We start from the raw sequence: 20,153 nt of genomic DNA, 5'->3' as shown, positions 1-20,153 counted from the left end.
AAAAAAAGGCCTGCCTGCCGCATTGAATTCTGATTTTTTTGGCCTGACAACCTACTGATTAATTTCTTTTGGCCTAAGTCTGATATAATGTGATGAAGACAAATACATGTACATGTAGTTTAATCTTTATACCATTCCAACAAAGTTTGGGGAGTTTATAGTATTAATCATAGTAACACGGATGATGCATCTAGTTTCATTGTACCAAGTTTCAAAGCATTTTCTATTAGAATGCCAATGAACAGAGTGTTTCAAATAAAAGAAGTTCACATTCATGAGTCATGACTTACTTTTGCAATTTAAAAGTTTAAAAACTGTTGAGCCTTCCATTGTATCTCAGTATTGAAGATACTGAGATACTACATGTCATACAATCATCAAACTTTTTAAGGTGATGCATGTTGGGTCCTAGAAGTGTGTCAACCAAAAGTAGGTCACGTTAACATACAATTAAGGCTATATATAAATAATACAAATAATAAGAGGCTTAGAATCATGAAAGTTTGTCTGTTGGTGCACCATGACCTACGAGGCATGATCAAAAAGTTTGTGAACTATCTCCATCTACAAACCACACAATTCAGGTTTGAAAAAAATATCATACATAGTAGCCATACACAAGTTGGATAAATAGCATCTGTTGATTAACATTATGATCCTTGACTGTGTTTGTAAAGGAACAAATTTTTAGATGTAAAACAATTAAATATACATGTATTGACATTTTAGTAATTCATTTACTTTGAATTCATTCCTACATTAATTCGATATATCCCTTTTAACTCAAAATAAATCACACAGTCTGAAACATCTGCTTCGTATTTCAATAATAATCAGTCTGACTTCCCCTCTCACCTGTTCACATTCTACATGACATCACTTCCTTTAATTTATTCCGCTGAAATATGGCTGAAATATTGCAGACTCGGCGTTAAACAATATAAAATCAATCAATCAAATCACTTCCATTAATGAGACAAAGATAATATTAAGATAATTTTATTATAACAAATTTGTCAACAAATTTGCATAGAGAATGAGAATTATTGTCATTATATAAATACAAGCACTTCATATTCTGATGAATTAGAGGATTTTGTACAAAATTTGACAATTGATCAACTTTGAAAATGTTCATTCTACTTAGTATCCAATTATCAACACTATGGCACAACCAAAGTCTTCCAATTATGCCTTGAATTGATTTTTTTTTTGCATACCGTTAACTGAGTTTCAGTAATTCAAATAATAGTACAGGTGTACCAAAATGATTAAACAATTTTTTGCAGTAAAAATAATTCTATACATATAGTTACGAAAAAGATAATGATTCTGGAACAAATAATGTTATGTCATGCTTAAATACCTATTGAAAATTGCTTTCACATTAACAAAAGAGCTGAAAGTAATATATTGGGGTATGAAATTTTCTGTATGTTCAACAAATCGAGATATATATGGAATGTATAGCATTCACTTTAACATTGAGATCATTTTCCCCCACTAAGATATGATGAGGCTATGGTTGATAGCAAAAATAGAAGTCAAGTATGGATTCAAGTGCCTGAAATGTTGGACAATTCCATTCCACACATAGTTCATGTTTAAATTTAAAATAATTATCTTCAATATACAAAGAAAAAAATATTTAAATCGTAAACTCAACCATACATGTATCTAGCAAGAGTTAATGTTCTTTGTTTTCTGGAGATTACAACCACATATACATGCAAAAAAACAAGAGGTAGAATATAAAAAAAAATTCATTCAAATAATAATCAATAATAAGTTTAGATTTTGAAAAAAAATAGAATATTAATAAGCACTTAACAATTTACAACGTTACCATAATAACCATTGTACAGTAATGTTGAGAGATGTTTCTTTCAGAGCATGTACATAAAGTCTCTCTAGATAGAATCTACAGCATGATTAATTTTCTACCACAAATAATAAATCCTATCAGACATTATTTTTCTAATTCCGAGAGAAGCTGGGTGCCCTATTGTTGGCTACTCCTTGTATAAGACCACTATAGGCCCTGGGTGGTCCGTCTATACCGTTATTCTAGGATAAAAAAGAGACTTGGTTTTTGTTTATAGAGACAGAATGTTGACTAGACACATACATCAGTGTTAACGTCACAACCAGTGAAGGATATGTCGGCATGGCAACCATTCTGCCATTAACAGTGGTCACTCTGTCACAGATATAACAATTAATTATGAACACAATTAAAAGACACGAAAAACATAATGCCAAAAGCATCACATGGAATTATAAACTCACATAATGGAATATAACAACCATAATGCACATAAATCTCAAAAAATATTGTAAAGCCACTTAATGAGTTGAACAAAACCGACACCATAAAATATACATGAAATCCACATATGGAGAAGAAAGACTTGTTTTAATTCCACACAACTCCCTGGAACTCCTGATAATTCAGGCACAGTTAGACACGTGGAATCAATTTCTGTGATATGTGCTCGTCGGAAAATAAGCACAGGAAAGCACTGGCTTTGGCAAAAAATAGCATCACAAGAAATGACCAATGTGACATGCTCACTTTCTTACTGTGTCAACCTACATGAAGCAGTCACTGGTCACTGTGTCGATGTAATGGTCACTTTGACAAGTCACAATTTTAAGTTTACTTTGGCACTATAGATTTCAGCATCTGTTGATTATTAACTAAAATTTGATGATTTTGACGAATTAGGGCTTTGATTTCCGAGTACTGGGTGGGGAGGATCACATTGTTTGTCTCTGAGGAGGGCTTGTTGTCTATGACACTGTTCAGTTCCGCGCAGCACTCGGATATTGCCTCTCTCAGCATACTTAGTCCCTCAGAATCCGCTCCTTTGCTCTGGTCTTGTAGCTGAAGAAGATAGCACAGATTTAGAGAACATAATAATACAACGATCTTAGTTTAATGGTGAGATTCAAAACTTGACACCATAAGATCATATACCCCAGTACATTTTAATTAGGGATGTCAAATCAGTCAATTTTTAATTCTTGGTTACTCAAACGTTTTTCAGATCGAGTACCCAAGTAACTCGGTAAAAGTGTAAATATGAACAAGTATATTGATAACTCTAAAACATTGTAAACTCTCGCAGAAATAAAACCACTAGCTCTGATTGGAGGATTACCCGAATGAATTATCAGATAAACACAAGAAATAAAATCATAAATGGTTCACATTGTTTTTGCTTAAAACAATAATCTGTTCCGTGATTGTAATGTAACTCTTAGTTGCGTTTGACGTCCAAGTATCAGTCGTCAGAGCTACAGTATCAACTTAATCAAGTTCTCCTATCAGAGCGGAATTTTTTATCTTCCTTCACTTTTTTGATCCTAGAATTTATAATACTGTATACAGGGAAATTTTCGCCCCCGTTTTATTTTCGCCCCTTTCCCCCACTCCTTGATTGGGCAAATTTAAAACGGGGTGAATTCAAATTACAACTCATAATTTCTTAAACAGAACTATGACTGGGTGAATTTAAGACGGGGCAAAATTGTTTACAAGTTCAAAAGGGCAAAAATAACCCTGTATACAGTATTATGGGACGGTATGTTGTAATTTGGTGCAACGATAGACATCGGGCCTGGGGGCCATATAACTTTGACGAGCTCAATTTTGATCTCAGTCTCACTTTTCCACTATTAATTCCTTTGGAAAAAGTGAGTCTGAGATCAAAATTGAGCTCGTCTAAGTTTTATGGCCCTCAGCCCAGTTTTTTAAAGCCTTTGCCTTCAACCATTTGCACTGGCACATAATCAAATAAAATCGTATCAACAATCACACGTGTTATATCATCTGTCTCTTTTCCAGAGAATTTCCGGCTTCTTGGAGAATTGACAAAATTATTTAATTTATTTAAACACAATAGACCTTAAACGATGTTCAGTGAAAACAAATCATTAAAGCAAACCGAAAATAAGGGTAGAAGACAGCTGAAGGTGAGAAAAGCCAGGTAACAGGAGCTTGATCACCACAAGTACTGTATAAATATGGCCACAGACGATAACAGTCATTTAGAGGCATAGGAAACCCTAATTACTGTATGTAAAAGTGCAATGAACATTTTATGTTTTTAAACATATGTTTTAATGGATTAATGAATAAGCTTAGAAATATTCAAAAATATACATCCGAGTAACCGAGTATAAATTTTAGTATTCAATACTCGGACGTTTGATCGAGTACTCGGTTAACCGGGTACTCGTTGACATCCCTAATTTTAATCATAACGTAACCAAAACTTTCCTTCACTTACTGTTTTGTACGTCTCTGTCACCATGGTTACCATTTTCTTGAGATCTCTGATGGCCTCCATGCTGGTTTGTAGGTCGTCCGTTTTCCTGGGGCTCTGTTTAGGTGAGGGGGTGATGGTGGACCGTGATGAAGACACTGAGGTGGATCTGCTGGGGGTGTAGGGGGTCTGATGACTGGTGGGGGTCGTTTCCATGGCTGAGGTCAGAGGTTGACTTGAGGGGGTCGTTTCCGTGGATGAGGTCAGATGCGTGTTTGATGACTGAGACGAGACATTCTGTGGGTGTTCCAGGGAGTAGCTAAAAACACAAATTAACATCAGTAAAACAAATGTCCAATTATTTGAAGTGCCTACACTGAGAGAAAACACTCTTTTATCGATTGAAACAGTGAAAAAAAAAATGAAAGTTTTATTTTTTCTATGTGAATGTTTTAAAAGACTTGGACACTATTTCACAATAAACAGCAGCTATGGAATTCCAAAATTAGGTATTGGTGACCTAATTCCAGTCATAAGAAATCTTCTCAGCAAGATACAAGGTTTAATGATTCTAAATTGTGTACTTTCTACAATATATGTAGAAATGATTAGGCTTTGCATAACTATTGATTTCATAACAGATTAATCAACCTCTTTAGGACTGTGCACCCCCCCCCCCCCCCCTTCACCCAAGAGGCACTGACTGACCAGGTATGGTGATTCAAGTCTCAGAGTCTACATGGTATGAACAAGACATGTTTTGATTGCATTTATCTTGAGAATTCCAAAATAAAGTCAGACCGACCTACTTGTGAAGCACTCCCTGCCCCATTCCACTGCTCAATAGAATCCAGACATAATTTAATGTTAAGTCAAAAATTCTGCAAAATGAGGTCACCAAGACCTACTTTTGGTTTGCAAGATATGATCCAGATATGGAAAAGCCAACATCAGGTCAGAATAGATAGACTGATGAATGGGTAGGGAACACCACATGATAACAAAGAAAACTGTCATTAAATGAAATCTACCTCTTTAATATCATTCCATTGTATCATAACTCACACAGTAAAGAAGAAATCTTTAAACGTCTGATCCTACGTACCTATTTTCCTGCCCACTGTTAAAGTTTCGGGGAGGACTGATGCCCTGGAACATTCTGGTGGCTGTCTCGGAGTCTAAACTGGAGCCCACCCCTGAGCTGTACTGACTGGTGTTAGATCCGGGGGAGTACATCGCTACAGAGGATGGACTACCGCTAACACTGACAGACGTCCCCTGAGGGCTGGAGTGCGACGTCAGCTGAGCTATTCTTTCTTTGATGCTTTTGGAAGGAGTATCGTCCAGCTCATTATCAGAGTGACTGGTGAGCGTGCTGGCCCAGGAGTCGTTCATCCGAGCGTCTGAATGAGTCGCGGTGGCGAGATAGTCAGGGGGAGATAACTGACTGCTACAGCTGGGAAGGGAGGACACAGAAGTTAGGGAAGTCACTGAAGAGTTGGGGTTCTGAGGGGTGTAGTCTTTCTCCGGTAAATCGTTTGGACTGGCGTCTAATGCGGACAAGTCCTGGAAGGCTGACTCTATCTTCTGCCTCCTGAGCTCCTCAGCTGTCATCTCAATCTCTGTAGTTATCTGTAGAATGTTGCTGGACAGATGTACAGGGGGTGAGGTCACTTTAGGAATGGATCTATTGCTGGCAGTGGCAGACCTGAGATTTTCACTTCCTGGAGTCTTGGATCCTTGTTTCTGAGGCAGAATCCCTGAATTTCCTTTCAGAATGTTTTTAGCCTGATCCAGTGTCAGTTCCTGTTTGTTTTGAGTCTGAGATCGCGTAGCCCGCTTTATAAACAAACTATGTTTGGATTTTGTCACATTCACATTCGTTGTGTTGGGCGGGGGCATCAGTTCCTTATCACTCTGTTTTCCTGGTAGAGACATTCGGGCCGGCCTCTTGCTAAGATCTGATGCGGAACCTGTCTTTTTCGGCGTTCCTGTTGAGAACCTTTTGGTTTCAGGCAGTAGTTTTTTAACATCACTTCGTTTAGCCTTGAGTTTTTGTGGCGCGTTGTCTAACAGATCTGGCACGCTGTTTGACAGGTTACCACTGACGATTCCGTTCTCTGGTTCCCAGTCCTCCGACGTATCGCTGAAGGCTGCTGCTGCCAGATTTGGAGTAGAGGCGTACGCAGCAGATTTAGTCAATGTTTTATTAGATTTAGATTTCGTGCTCTGTTTTTTACTGTTCAGGTTTGTCATTGACGTACTTTTATTTAGCTGGGGCCCCGACTCTTTGCGGTCTGAGGACAGTCGGGATTGTGAACTTAACGTCTGCTTCCTGTAGGTGGAACTCTGGGAATGAGATCGGGGCTCCAGTTTCTTTCTCTCCTCGCGGCTAAGGGACAGGGTGTTGGGTCGTGACCTGCGAGCGGGTCGACCGCCCGAGGATGACTCATCACTGTCACTCGTGAGAGCTGATCCTGAAAATACAGAGTACAGATTCAATTCATTGATACAAAATGTTTGAGGAAGCCTGCATACTACCAGATATATATATACACATATAACAAAATAAAACTTTGACATTTCATCAAGTTTAATTCATGAATTTTAATTCAATGAAAATGATGCAGCTAAAATAATTGATCTGTACTTTTTAAATGCCTCTGATTCAATGTAACTGAAATGAACATGAAAAAATATCAAAGAAGACGTTTAAAAACGATAGACATTGATATTTGGGTTGCAAATTTATATTTCAGAATTATTATAAAAATTTAATACTGTAGAAGCAAAAATTATCGTGGGGATAAAATTCGTTGTTTTGCCATCTCATATTTTTGTTGTTACAATTGTAACTCTTAATATATAAAGTCACATAAAATTTTGTGTTTTTTACATTACCCTGAGACTGCAGATAATGAAACCTTGCAACCAAAAACAAACATCAAATGCCCTGTTTCCTCTATAACTGGATACAGGTGTATGTACAAGATGATACAGCCGACTTGTTAGAATATTGAATAATGCTACAGATATACATTTGAAGTATATAGTAATGGTACACTGGACCAGATGAAATACATAGATACATGGTAAAAAACTCAGCAGCAATAATGCAAACAAAGCAATAGTTGTCTATAAAGCAATGCCTTATATGTAATTAAACACAGCAATTGTTGAATATAAAGCAAGGCCTGAACTGAACAAAGCATTGTTAAAAGCTTCAATGAAATATTACTAGGCAATACCCTCTGATCAGCAGTGTTAATGAGGCATAAAAACACTAACTTGGCAAACATGTATAACTATTGTGAACAAGCTTAAAATCCTGAGCTGAACTCGGAAAAGCACTAAGTCTACTTTATATTATTTTACCAAGATGCCTTACATTTCAGGTGACATACATTATAAAAGTGGAAGATATAACAGTGTCAGATATATATATCAAGGAAAACACAGTGTCAGTCAAGGTCAGATGTTAATCAGTGAGGGCTATAAATAGAACAGGGTGTGACACATCAAAGCAGTCCAGATACACTTCATGCCCGAGCGATTTACCGCACTGGGTGGTGGATCTAGACAGAGACTGAGGGGTGGGTATCTTGCTACGCCACTGTGGTGGTGAGGAATGTACATTGCGAGGGTTACCCTTTGTGGTGGGGGTGTGAACGGTGCAGGGGTCAGAGGCCGGATGCTCCTCCTGGATTGGCTGCTTGGGAAGGTCAAAGGTCGACCAACATCTGCGAAGAGATGTCGGCGTACGAGGGCCTAAAATTCAAAAGGTGATGAAGACGGTGCTCTAATGAGGTGACGAGTGAATACAAAGATCGTGACAAATAACAGGTAATGAATTAAGCATGTGTATCCAGGCATTTTTTCTTGGAGTGACTCGAGAGAATATCAAGCTCAAAAAATGGATATCACTATAAATTGATGAAAGCAAGGAATGCAATGGATGAAAAATAATTCTCCTCTCTACTCATTTTTATTTAAATCCTTCATATTGCTTTCAAGGTGGGTAGAAAAAAACTCCATGTATAAGTTTAAAATAAGCATTACATCAAAAATTCTTTGAGAGCTACTGAAAAGACTGAATGCATGTAAGACATGGGAGACATATTCTACAGACACATGCTCTAGCTCTGATTTGGTGACGAGTCGACATGCCTAGGTAGCAAGATGATTTATAGGTCATGCACCTGAATCACTTTGACCTAGATACTTACTGGAAGGAATGTCCTCTCTTTCTAGTGACCTTCTGACCTCAGCAACTTCCTATAAATAGATATAAATCAAATGACCACAAACTGGCAAAACAGAAGTGAATCAGCAAACTTTGTTCTATGTAGCTCATCTATAATCAATCACTAGTTTCAAATAATTAAAGTTTTAATGAAACATAAAATATTGTAAAATAATTTTTGTTTGCAAGAATTTTCTTCTCTTTTGATTACACAAAACTACCTGCTTGCAAAAGAATTCTGTTTCACATATTTTTTCATTATTAAAAATTACATACAGCAAAGTTCTGAGGTCAAGAAATTTTTCTCTTGCTTATAAATATCATATTAATACAGTGCAATTTCAAAACAGTTTAATTCAATTTTAAAAGATGGAGCAAGCATGATAGGGTCATCCAGTTTGATATTTTCTTTCTGAGGAAGGACAGAGTTATCTAACCTGTACAGGACTGTGTTGAGGATCGGCCTCGGACTCCGGACTCTGGTCTTTCCAGCCCATCTACAAATCAAGTGCTCATAATTCAATCTCAGTCAGAATCTCAATTAAACTTATTCTTTAAACATAATGATACAGTGAAAACTGTCTAATCTGACACCTGAATAATCAGATTCACTGTGAATTCTGACGTTAAATTTCTTTCCAATTTTAGTATTTTCCTTGTTTTTAACTCTGTGCAATCCAACACCCTGTCTAATCCGACAAAAAATTTGTCTCCTAGTGCATGTCTGATTAGACAGATTTCACTGTATACACGTAACTTAGTGAAATCACAACTTTTCATGGGGGACTGTTGTGGTATGAAGAGACCCACAGATTCATGTCCACCACGAAATGTAAAATGTTACATACATAACTACTCAAAAATTCCTCATCCTCATAATCAAATCCCTACCAACCAAGAGTTTTCCTCAAACCAAAAAAAATTTGATCCCCACAAAAAATATGTGCGTTTACAGTAGGTAAAAAATTTTGGATGATGACTTACGGCCATCAGAGTTTTCCGCGTTTCATCGACAGCTCGGGCCATTACGTCTTTCCTCTTCTGCAGAGACTGAATAAAACCAACGGAAAAATCAGTAGCAAAATAAATCAACAAGATTAAAGTGTGAGGAAAGTCCAAACACTTAATCACGAAAAATCAATTGTGAAAGAATGGTAAAACACACGCTGAAGATAGACTTACATCAAACCAGTTGTCTTGTCGCTGGACACTGTTATACACCGAGATGTTCCTGCAAGACATGAAATACAAAATATATGTAATATCATCAATGTTTTTTGTCTTTCCATTTCTTGTTAAGGATACACCAAAGGCTTTTTTCAGGATTTTTGTCAATTTTGAGATTTTTGGCTAAAAAAACAATGCTAATCACTGCTTTATAATGCATGAAAAATTCTTGCTGACTCTCTATATAATGATAAGAGCCCATTATTTTGATCACACATTTCTCATAAGAGAAGCCATTTATTATTAGCTAATCTAAAGTTGGCCTGTTGTGCCCACTATTCAGATAACTTACCTAATGCTGGCCTGCTACACATGTATGTCCATTATTGGATAATGTAACTGGTGTTGGCTCACTGTTCCCATTATTACCATGAAATAGGAGGTGGAGTTGGCCTTGCCATTTTGCCCATTATTTGGATGACCTATTTTATATTAAAAGCCCATTATTTGGATGACCTCCCATTCTTGTGAATTATTTGGATGACATACCTGATGTTGGAGTGCTATGCCCATTATTTGGATGACATACCTGATGTTGGCCTGCTGTGCCCATTATTTGGATGACATACCTGATGTTGGCCTGCTGTGCCCATTATTTGGATGACATACCTGAAAACTGGCCTGCTGTGCCCATTATGTGTGTTCACAAAACCTGATGTTGGCCTTTTGCCCATTATTTGGATGACATACCTGATGTTGGCCTGCTGTGCTCATTATTTGGATGACATACCTGATGTTGGCCTGCTGTGCCCATTATTTGGATGACCTACCTGATGTTGGCCTGCTGTGCCCATTATTTGGAAAATTTTGACTTTGAGAGGTGGAATACAAAAAAGTTGATTATAAAATATACATACACTAATATTTACATTAAAATATTAATTACTTTTAATGACATAAAAATGAAAATTTAAATTAAGATCTTCTGTAAATTATTTGGGTGATATATACTTTTAATATGTTATCTTTATTTGGATGAATTACAAGCAAATTAAATTTTGCCCTGCCTTTGTGCCCATTATTTGGATGACATACCTGATGTTGGTGCTGTGCCCATTATTTGAGTGACATACCTGATGTTTGCCTGCTGTGCCCATTATTCGGATACAATAACAAATGTATCACACTGTGCCCATTATTTTGATGACACATATGTTGGCCTAAAAGAATGCCCATTATTATTATGACATATAATGTTGGCCTGCTGTGCCCATTATTTGGGTGACATACCTGATGTTGGCCTGCTGTGCCCATTATTTGGATGACATACCTGATGTTGGCCTGCTGTGCCCATTATTTGGATGACATACCTGATGTTGGCCTGCTGTGCCCATTATTTGAGTGACATACCTGATGTTTGCCTGCTGTGCCCATTATTCGGATACAATAACAAATGTATCACACTGTGCCCATTATTTGGATGACCTACCTGATGTGCCCATTATTTGGATGACCTACCTGATGTGCCCATTATTTGGATGACCTACCTGATGTGCCCATTATTTGGATGACCTACCTGATGTGCCCATTATTTGGATGACCTATCTGCGGTGCCCATTATTTGGGTGACATACCTGATGTTGGCCTGCTGTGCCCGGGACAGGAATCTGGACGAGATGCTCAGTCGAGGATTGAATCCGTTTGGATCTTCCTCCTCTTCCCTCTTCTTCTCTTCATCGTCCAGACTCTTCTGAAATCTCTCCTTGTGCTCAGGCGTAAAACTCAGGTTCTCAAACGTGTCCTTCAGGAATTTTTCCTAAAGCAGATAAGCTCAGTGTTTATTTTCCATGATTTGATCCAAAGTCACTGAATCAAATCACACGTCATCAAGGAATGGAGACCTCCATCTTAATTCTCTCAAAACAGTCAAACTTAATTCTTTCAGCAATTCATTTCTAACATTTATTTCTTTAACAGATAAGCCTGATTCTAAGTTAAGTGCCCTTGATTATGTTTTAAATTATCTCTAATCATACAGTTTATCTACTAAGTTTCGCGATTTCATCTCACCCTGAGAGGGGTTTGGGCCGAGAGGTCGTCCCCGGGGGTTGTGGGGAGGGACGGCGCGTCTCCGGACTCTTCTTCATCCTCAAGTTCCTCCACAGATACAGGGTCAGTACTGGAAGACTCTGAAATAACAGAAGAAATCAGTCAGTTATACTGAATGATACTAAAACAGGGTCGGTACTGGAAGACTCTGAAATAACAGAAGAAATCAGTCAGTCATACTGAATGATACTAAAACAGGGTCGGTACTGGAAGACTCTGAAATAACAGAAGAAATCAGTCAGTTATACTGAATGATACTAAACAAGGTCGGTACTGGAAGACTCTGAAACAAGAATTCAGTCAGTTATCATGGTTTTACTAAATTATACTAAAAAATGACATGAATCTAGTCTGATTTTTATAAATTTATTGATGCATAAAAATAAACCATTTAAAAAAAAAAAAATTTTCACTATATAAGCTCCAACAGAGGTACTAGTTCTCCATGTGAGCTGTGACTTACCAGCGTCCAGGGTTCTCTCTGACAGGGAGGATCTACTGGCCCCCCGGGGGAGTTTCCTGACCCCCTGACCCGTGAACACCGTGAAGGAACTGTCAAAGAGAAAAAACATAGGTAATCAGAGATTATACAGACTAAAAGAAAAAAGGCAAAGTCACACAATTAATGATAAAACTACATTAAAAAATGATATAAATATTTGTGGTCATTTTGAAGGAACTGTCAAAGAGAAAAAAAAATCGTCAAAATTATACAGACTAAACGAAAATCTCGGAAAACAGAATTTGATAAAACTCTTTAAAAAAATGTCATATACGTACATTGTCTGAGGCCATTTTGTTAGCATTGTCTTTTTTGAAAAACAATTGAACTTCTGTTTTCTCAAACACCAGGGATATATAGAAGTGATTTGGAAGTCCCATATTCCAAACACTCTTTCCTGTATGTATTTACTCCCATTATATTTAATACTCTGATATCTCCGTTTCATTTCTTCCTTTCTGAGTTAAGGATACCAAGGTTTGACTGTATATAAGTAGAGGACACAGAGTCCACTGTATTTAGCTCTCTAACTGACCTGCTGTTAGTTTCTACCGAGGCCTCGCTGGGAGGGTAATAAATGACCTCAGGGGATTCCTCTTCAAGGTCATCCAGGTCGTCCTGGCTGCGATGAAACGACAGACGACGCCACTGAGGATCTTTATCATCGGACGAGCTCTGAAGGACAGAATGGTTAGAACTGAGGAACACATCTGATTGCTTAGTTTAAGAAGTATACTACTGATGTGATATACAAAGAAACAAATACAATGAACATGGGCTGAACATCGGGCAGAAGTTGCCTATATTTAGTTCTTTCCATTTGAGATTTTGCTTTTAAGATACACTGTAGTTCTTGACAAACACTTAAATATCAACCTTGTCCTTTTAAACTTATCGTACTACAACAATGTCATTCTTTCTTACATTTTCTTCCTTCTGTTTTCTGGAGAAGAAATCATCATCATCATCCTTGCTAGGAATTCTGGGAATTTTCTGGAAAATATGTAATAAAAACCTTTTGTTAATAATTGTTTAATATAGTTCATTGTAATAATTTAAATTGTTTGCAAAAAAGAAAGAAGAGTTTGTGAAATACTAACGCCCCTGGTATGGCCGCTTATGGCCAGGGTTCAACTTTCTTAAATGCAAGTCAAATTTCAAGGTCAAGGTTAAAAAATTCATAGTTTCAAATGTCATCTGACATCTGATCACTCCTGTATGTCTTTATATGGAGCTCTTCTTCTAAAGAAGATCAATATAGTCTAAAAATGACCACAACCACTCATCCCTCTTAAATTACAACAATGAACACTGCTCCCCCTTTTTTCATCATTTTTTTTAAGTTGTAAATCTTACTACTGTGCAGTATGTGAAGAATTACATTATAACTTGTGTAAATAAACAGGAAATATTTGTAAAACTTTAACTCATGAGGAAACTACGGCAGTCCTATCATTGGGGTACATTTGTGTTTATATAACCTTCGCTCACAATTGTCATATCACATTCTATCAATATTTGTTTTGATTTCCGTAATCCTCTGTAATGGCAGTTTGACGTCAAAATAATGACATATTAAACAAGTTAAAACAATTCTTGCAATTAGGAGCAAGCTTTGAAGAAGACATAAAACGTCCCTTTAATTCACATCTTAATCCAATGTCTGTATTCTCGGTGTTACGACGTTACACTGAAGGTTACCCTGATCCCAGCTCCTGTAATTCATTCTGACATTAGCAGTAGAAGAGGACAGGTGAACTTTTAAAGGTCAAGGTTATACAAAGTCTGTTACAATTTAGAAATCAGTTCCTAAAGCATTCACTTTTAATCTGTCAATTTTCAAACATAGATATTCTAAAATTAAGCAATTAATATCAACTGATACCACCAAGTATTTGAATTTATTTATCATCAGATGTCACTAATGAAAATTGCCAAAATTATGTAATCTTTTTTCATTAAGTCTGCTGACAAATTCAACTTTGATTAACGATTCCTCATGCCCGCGGGTCTACTTGCTTTGCTGACTACAATAATAAAATTTAAGCTCCCTAATTTATTAAATGACATTTTCTTCGTTGACTTTGTAAGAACAGCTGACAAGAAAATGCTTTAGAACTAAGGAGATAGATCGAGCCCTCAACAAAGAAACTTCATACAACTGTACGTAACAGCCAAAATTCAGCACCAGCCTAAAATTTGACCAATTAATCAACGTGAAAATAGGAGAGAATTCAACAGTATAAAAGCCAGGGAACCGCAGATTGTGTAAATGTCAAATGCCCAACTTGTTTATTGTTAAAATCAACATTCTTATCAACCCAAATCCGTCAAAATTCTCCAAATAAGAAAAACTGGGAGCTTTACAAATACGGTTAGTTTAGATTTGACTATCAGGGGTAGATTATAATAAGTACAGGTGCTGATCTCAGTTCAGTGGTTAAATACTTCATATTACACTCCCAGGGTACAATTAAGTGTGACTCCAGTCTCAGACAACTCCTACCATTTACATTTACTTTACTAGCCATGAATGTGAATTAATCTTTAATTAATTTAATTTAAGGGTCATAATTAATTTTTGTCTGAGTCCTTTTGGTAGTGGTAAATGACTTTTAGTGCTAACCAATAGTTAAAATAAACCAATATGTCAAAGTTCAATTTCTTAACTATTGGTTACTTAAAACAATGCTGCAATCTAAACTATTAGAAACACATTATGACGTACGTAGAATGACAGAGCTGAATATATCAAAGTGAAACAGATCACTACCAAGTTCAAACACATCTAATTGATTCAATTGGAGAAGAATTTTTAAAGAATTCCTTGTTTTTTTTTCTCATCTAACTCTACTTCACAAAAAAAGGAAACTGTTCAACATATAATCTTATCGAAAATTTGTTGGGAATTTTTTTTTTAAATGACCTTGACCTTCATATTTTCATAGGAATAATGTCAGGAAACTTTATTGTTGTCTAATGCAACAACAACGTTTTCTCCACAAGATCTTTACCACTATCTCTTCCCCCGATCAGAGTCACTTCACCTCTTTTTCAATTTTTTAGCATGTCAATAGACATTAACTTAATCCCACAGCTTTTAGCTTTCAATAATCATAAAAGAATTTCTCTTCATAACGAAGTCACTAAACAAACCACTCTATTCTACAGATCAGGGGACAACATTCCAGAAACCTGCGGATTAACGAGCCCCTCAGAGTGACAGTGTTCCCCCCAGGCTGTCGTCTGTGGCGGATTATTGTACGTCTATTGCGGATTATCCACCGTTTATGGCGGATTATCTGTCTATCTTCTTGGGCCCCCCTTCCTCAATATTGTTCCTTATAACAAATCCAATTATAAAACAACCTTCCACAGGCAAATTCAGAATGAATATGTTATTTATTTATTATACTGCACTATATGGGTGTATATATGTAGATTAACTTTATCTGACTGTATCATTCTGCTCCATATTCTGGAAGCTCAAGATAGCTAGGAGATTTATAACAATTTCACTATCTAGTCCAAACAGATCCCCCAAACCCACCCCACCCCGCTGTGTGTCTGCAAGTTATGCATGTGAAATAAAATGAAGCAAAATATGATAGTATGATATAAATCTTTACAAGATAATTCTAAATCTATCGGCAAAAATTATAAATGTACAAAATGGCAAAGTGATAAATTTCTGCATGAAAATCAAATACAATATTTAATGTAGTTGAATTTTATCAAATGAAAATAAACATTTCATTGTATTTTTATATTTCTAAAACATATGAAACCTAATGAAGCATATACTTTCACTATAGAACTGTTCCGGGGCTATGAATACTGAGATATAGACAATATTTCATTTGATTTAATCATTTGTAAAAACATTAAATATCACTGCTTACATCGATACTTTTTATTTTGTACTTTCCACTGTTAATCTAACTTTTGAAATATACCATTAACAGTGACTTTATAATCCAGCCCCACAACCAGACTGAGTTTCCTTTATTTATCAAGCATAGCTTATATTTATTAAAACCTTTTATAAACCAAATGCCAAAATGCACATCATTTTGTTTTTTTTGTTGAAAATAAATGTTTACTCATATTTTAATTACAAAGGAATTAAAATGATTATGATTGTCTGTGTTTTTAAATGACAGTCAAGTGTGAAATTTAAAGACATTATATCCAGAGTCTCGGCATAACTTCTGGTCACTACTCTTCTGACTGTAAATTTAAATTAATTTGATTTCATGGTCAGAAATTGTTCAAAGTAGTAATGAATTTATGAAATTTCATATTTTGTGATGATCATAAATTTGTGGATATCTCCATACCTCAAAGACAATGGAAATTACCCCCACCTCCAAAAATAATGATTTCATAGTACATTATACTGTGGTCACGTTTATTATCCTTCATGTTTTTGATTTTTTTATTTTAATTTTTGGGAATGGTTTCATAAAGATAATTTTCTCCAAAATTCAACAGAGGCTTTTTGTGTTAGATTAATAAGGTGTTTTCAACATTTATATCTGTCTTTTTCAACAATTCTTCAATTGATTCCCTTCTCTTCTTATAACCACTACTTTATAAAGATTGACAAATAAACAATGTCAAGTTATACTACTCCTTTATCCAAAACTCAATAAAAAAACATCAAAACTGTCAAAATTAAACCAGTTAAATTTGAAGCTTTCGGGTGAATCAGCAGGGTAAATAACTCAGATTATGATGTCATCCTGTTCCGCCTTACGACGACCGAGCGATGAATGCTCCCCGGACACAAATCATGCCCTATCTCTCGTGTATAGCTTGTGTGTCAAATAGATATCCAGGTCAGGTCTTTGGAATGAACGAAATGAAATTTAATAACAGGACACTTATTATTGGGGCAGATGGAGTGTTTTCATTTGACACAGTTTGCAAGCCCAACATACCTTTCCTGTATTTTAGCACACCCTGACACATACTTTTGACATATAGAGCTAACCCTCAACACAGCAGTGCAGACATTAAATGTGTTCTTAAATCAGAAAATACTACCTAATATTCCTGTTTGTTGATACATCTTAAACTCTATTAAATCATTACATTACATTTATTCCATATTTTGTTAATTGATATAGTTCTAAATAGAACAGGGTCACAAAGTAGAGATTCCAAAGCAGGTTTAGAAGAAATTCAGCCCTTTTGTTTCTCCATTCTTTATGATAGCATATACATATGCATTTGACATCACAGATATCTATTCATCTCTTTGGCTCTGTTCACTATACAACACAAAGATCTCCACAAGCATGAACTATTTCCAGGAGTAATTATGCTACGAGTATTCTAGTTTTAATTGTATTTTTGATCACTTCTGAATTTGACACTGATTACTTCATGTTTTGACACAGATTTCTGTTTGCCTATAAATTTTTTTAATTAAATGCCATGAAACGTTTCCCTCCCTTCCTAATTTTTTCAGGTGGGAATAGGAAACACAGTATTTCTTTATCTTGGCCTAATCAAAGCTTTCAGCCTAACTAATAAAAGACATACATCAAACCCCAAAAAATTTAAGGGCAACTAATACAAGAGAAGAAAATTTAGAAATGCTTACTATCAGCAAAATTTTAAAATCCTACTTTAAAATTATCTTATAATCATTCATATACTTATAGCAGTAATAAGAATCAATATTACGTAAAAAATCAACTATGGAAATTTTGCTGTATCATTTCCGTTACATAATGAACTAAATACCAGACAGGCTGTATATTACTGAACAACACCACGGCAGAGAGGGTGGGTCACAAGGCTGGGATTATATACCATGTTATTTTAATTTACAGGATTTAAGTCTTATACATCAAATCATTCAGAAGACCCAGACAACTAAGGAATAGGACCATAAGCCACTGATTATATTTAATCTCAAAAACTTCATAGACTCATAATATTTTTGTAAGATTGTCTCCTTGACATTTGTTTTTCATCAGTAAAGAAAGAAACTTTGTTTACCGACACCATGTATGCACTACTTGTAATTAAAAAAAAAAAAAAAAACTTATTGTTGAAAAAAATTAAGTCAGAAAGTAAAAGTGATATATCAATTTACTTTAGATATTAAGTTAAAATATTGATCTCACTCTCTGGAAATTCAGCACTTGAACAAATCTTGATGTTCAAATAACTTTATAATTCTCCCAGTTTGAATAACCGATTATCTATAGTCCTATTGGTTAGTCAAGTATGCATTGACGAACCAATTATCTTTAGTCCTATCCAGGTTAGTCAAGTCCTGTTGGTTAGTCAATCAAGTCCTATTGGTTAGTCAAGTTAATCCAGCAAACTCAGAAACCCTTTTTTCCCACAATATGTTTCTTTTCTCAGTAAAGGCTCCAGAGGTCATTTATAAATTAATTACTGGAATATGACAATAATAACTTTAATCAGAAGAATAATTTGACTGGCTCAGGTGAGCTTATCATAAAAAGGAGAGGACATTTTAAGTTTTAAGGACTTGTGCTCAATCCTTGTTGTAACATCTAAACAATAAAATATATTCACACCATAAAAAAATCAGAAGTAATATTATTAAAAGTACTCACTCTTGGTGTATTCTCAGCCTGCTTCAGAATCACGGTCTCTCGTCTGACTTTCTGGGCCTTCTGGTCTAAAATACAAAGGACTTCTTGATAAACATTGTCATCTTCATCATCACTCAAACTCTCGTCAAATCCTGAGGACCCTGAATCATTGCGGTCCCACCCCCCTCCCGAATCATTCCGGCCCCACCACCCCCATCCACACTTCTCATGGCCACACTCATTATTTTTCTGATCCCAAAAATCCACAGGATCAGATTTTATGTCCTCGATGATTTCATCCCAAAATTCATCGTCCCTCACAAACTCTGTAGGAGGAACAGTCCTCTTTCTATAACTATTCTGATCGTACTTATCGCAGTTCCAGTAAGGCAATATTTCGTGGAGAACTTGTGAGTTGTGAAAATTTGGTCTTATATAACGCTGTTTGTATTCCATTGTGTTAAATGATCAGTGTGGCAGCTGATCTGTGCTTTAAAATAACACTGCATTAATCAGCTACTGGTATATCCACGTGAATCACTGCGAAAACCGTCGACAGTCAGACGGCAGTGCCTTAATCCAAGACATTATCCACTGGCACATCGACAGAAAAACGTTATCCCAAATCATTAACACTTTTATAGCACATCAGGATCTTTTGAATATGAGGTACCCTTATAAATATAAAGTGGAAGATTTGGTCCCCAAAAAGATAACAGCTTTAATTAAATTGGGAGAGAAGTGGTCTTTTCCCTAAATTGACCATTAAAAGCGGGACATCTGATTAGGTGAATGGATAAGGTTTATCTCTTTCTAATCCTTAAATCCCCAGAAAAAAGATCTGTTTATTGTTTGTTTATTTTATCCTCACGATTGGCCTGTGGTTCTGAAGGGCACCTGTTGTATTTCTGTCAATTAGCCCGGACACAATGCCTGGACTTCTAGTCCAATACACATCATATAATTAATTCATTAAAGCATTAAAAACCTAATTAATCCCCACACAGCCCGACTGAAACTCCCGGGAAAGGTGTCAATTTCAATATTTTAATTTCACTTGACGCTATTAAACCCCTAATGGATTTGGAGTGTTTAGTTATAACTCAGCTTACCTAAGCACTCGATGCTCTCTTTCATAGAACACCAAACAATCACTTTAAAACTTACCTATTTATCAGGAAATAAATATTGCATTGTTTTTTGTTTTTTTTAAGGTTAAATTTTTTGGGGGTGGGTGGGGGGTGGGGTGTTGTTTTGATTTGTTTTTTGGAAGTGCCTTA

At 35.9% G+C, this 20,153-nt stretch overlaps 1 protein-coding gene across 1 annotated transcript in view; it reads right to left on the bottom strand.

Moving 5' to 3' along the window:
• Positions 1-983: 983 nt before the first annotated feature.
• The window catches only part of LOC134229649 (mitogen-activated protein kinase-binding protein 1-like), a 53,160-nt gene continuing 33,990 nt past the window's right edge, over positions 984-20,153 (bottom strand). Inside the window, exons 19-32 of the mRNA XM_062711417.1 lie at positions 18,895-18,959; positions 13,217-13,285; positions 12,828-12,967; positions 12,254-12,342; positions 11,752-11,870; positions 11,316-11,497; positions 9,697-9,745; positions 9,499-9,564; positions 8,952-9,011; positions 8,498-8,546; positions 7,830-8,039; positions 5,377-6,748; positions 4,296-4,590; positions 984-2,887 (exon numbers count right to left, since the gene is read on the bottom strand). Coding sequence (XP_062567401.1) covers positions 2,660-2,887; positions 4,296-4,590; positions 5,377-6,748; positions 7,830-8,039; positions 8,498-8,546; positions 8,952-9,011; positions 9,499-9,564; positions 9,697-9,745; positions 11,316-11,497; positions 11,752-11,870; positions 12,254-12,342; positions 12,828-12,967; positions 13,217-13,285; positions 18,895-18,959 — 2,993 coding nt within the window. The 3' untranslated portion in view covers positions 984-2,659. The remainder of the gene's footprint in view (positions 2,888-4,295; positions 4,591-5,376; positions 6,749-7,829; positions 8,040-8,497; positions 8,547-8,951; positions 9,012-9,498; positions 9,565-9,696; positions 9,746-11,315; positions 11,498-11,751; positions 11,871-12,253; positions 12,343-12,827; positions 12,968-13,216; positions 13,286-18,894; positions 18,960-20,153) is intronic.

The sequence above is a fragment of the Saccostrea cucullata genome, unplaced genomic scaffold (genome assembly GCF_032062105.1).
Source record: "Saccostrea cucullata isolate Sc308-1 unplaced genomic scaffold, CSIRO_AGI_Scuc_v1 ctg1326, whole genome shotgun sequence".
Taxonomy (NCBI): domain Eukaryota; kingdom Metazoa; phylum Mollusca; class Bivalvia; order Ostreida; family Ostreidae; genus Saccostrea; species Saccostrea cuccullata.
The sequence above is the reverse complement of the archived record's forward strand: the minus strand, read 5'-3'. Positions and strand labels throughout refer to the sequence as shown.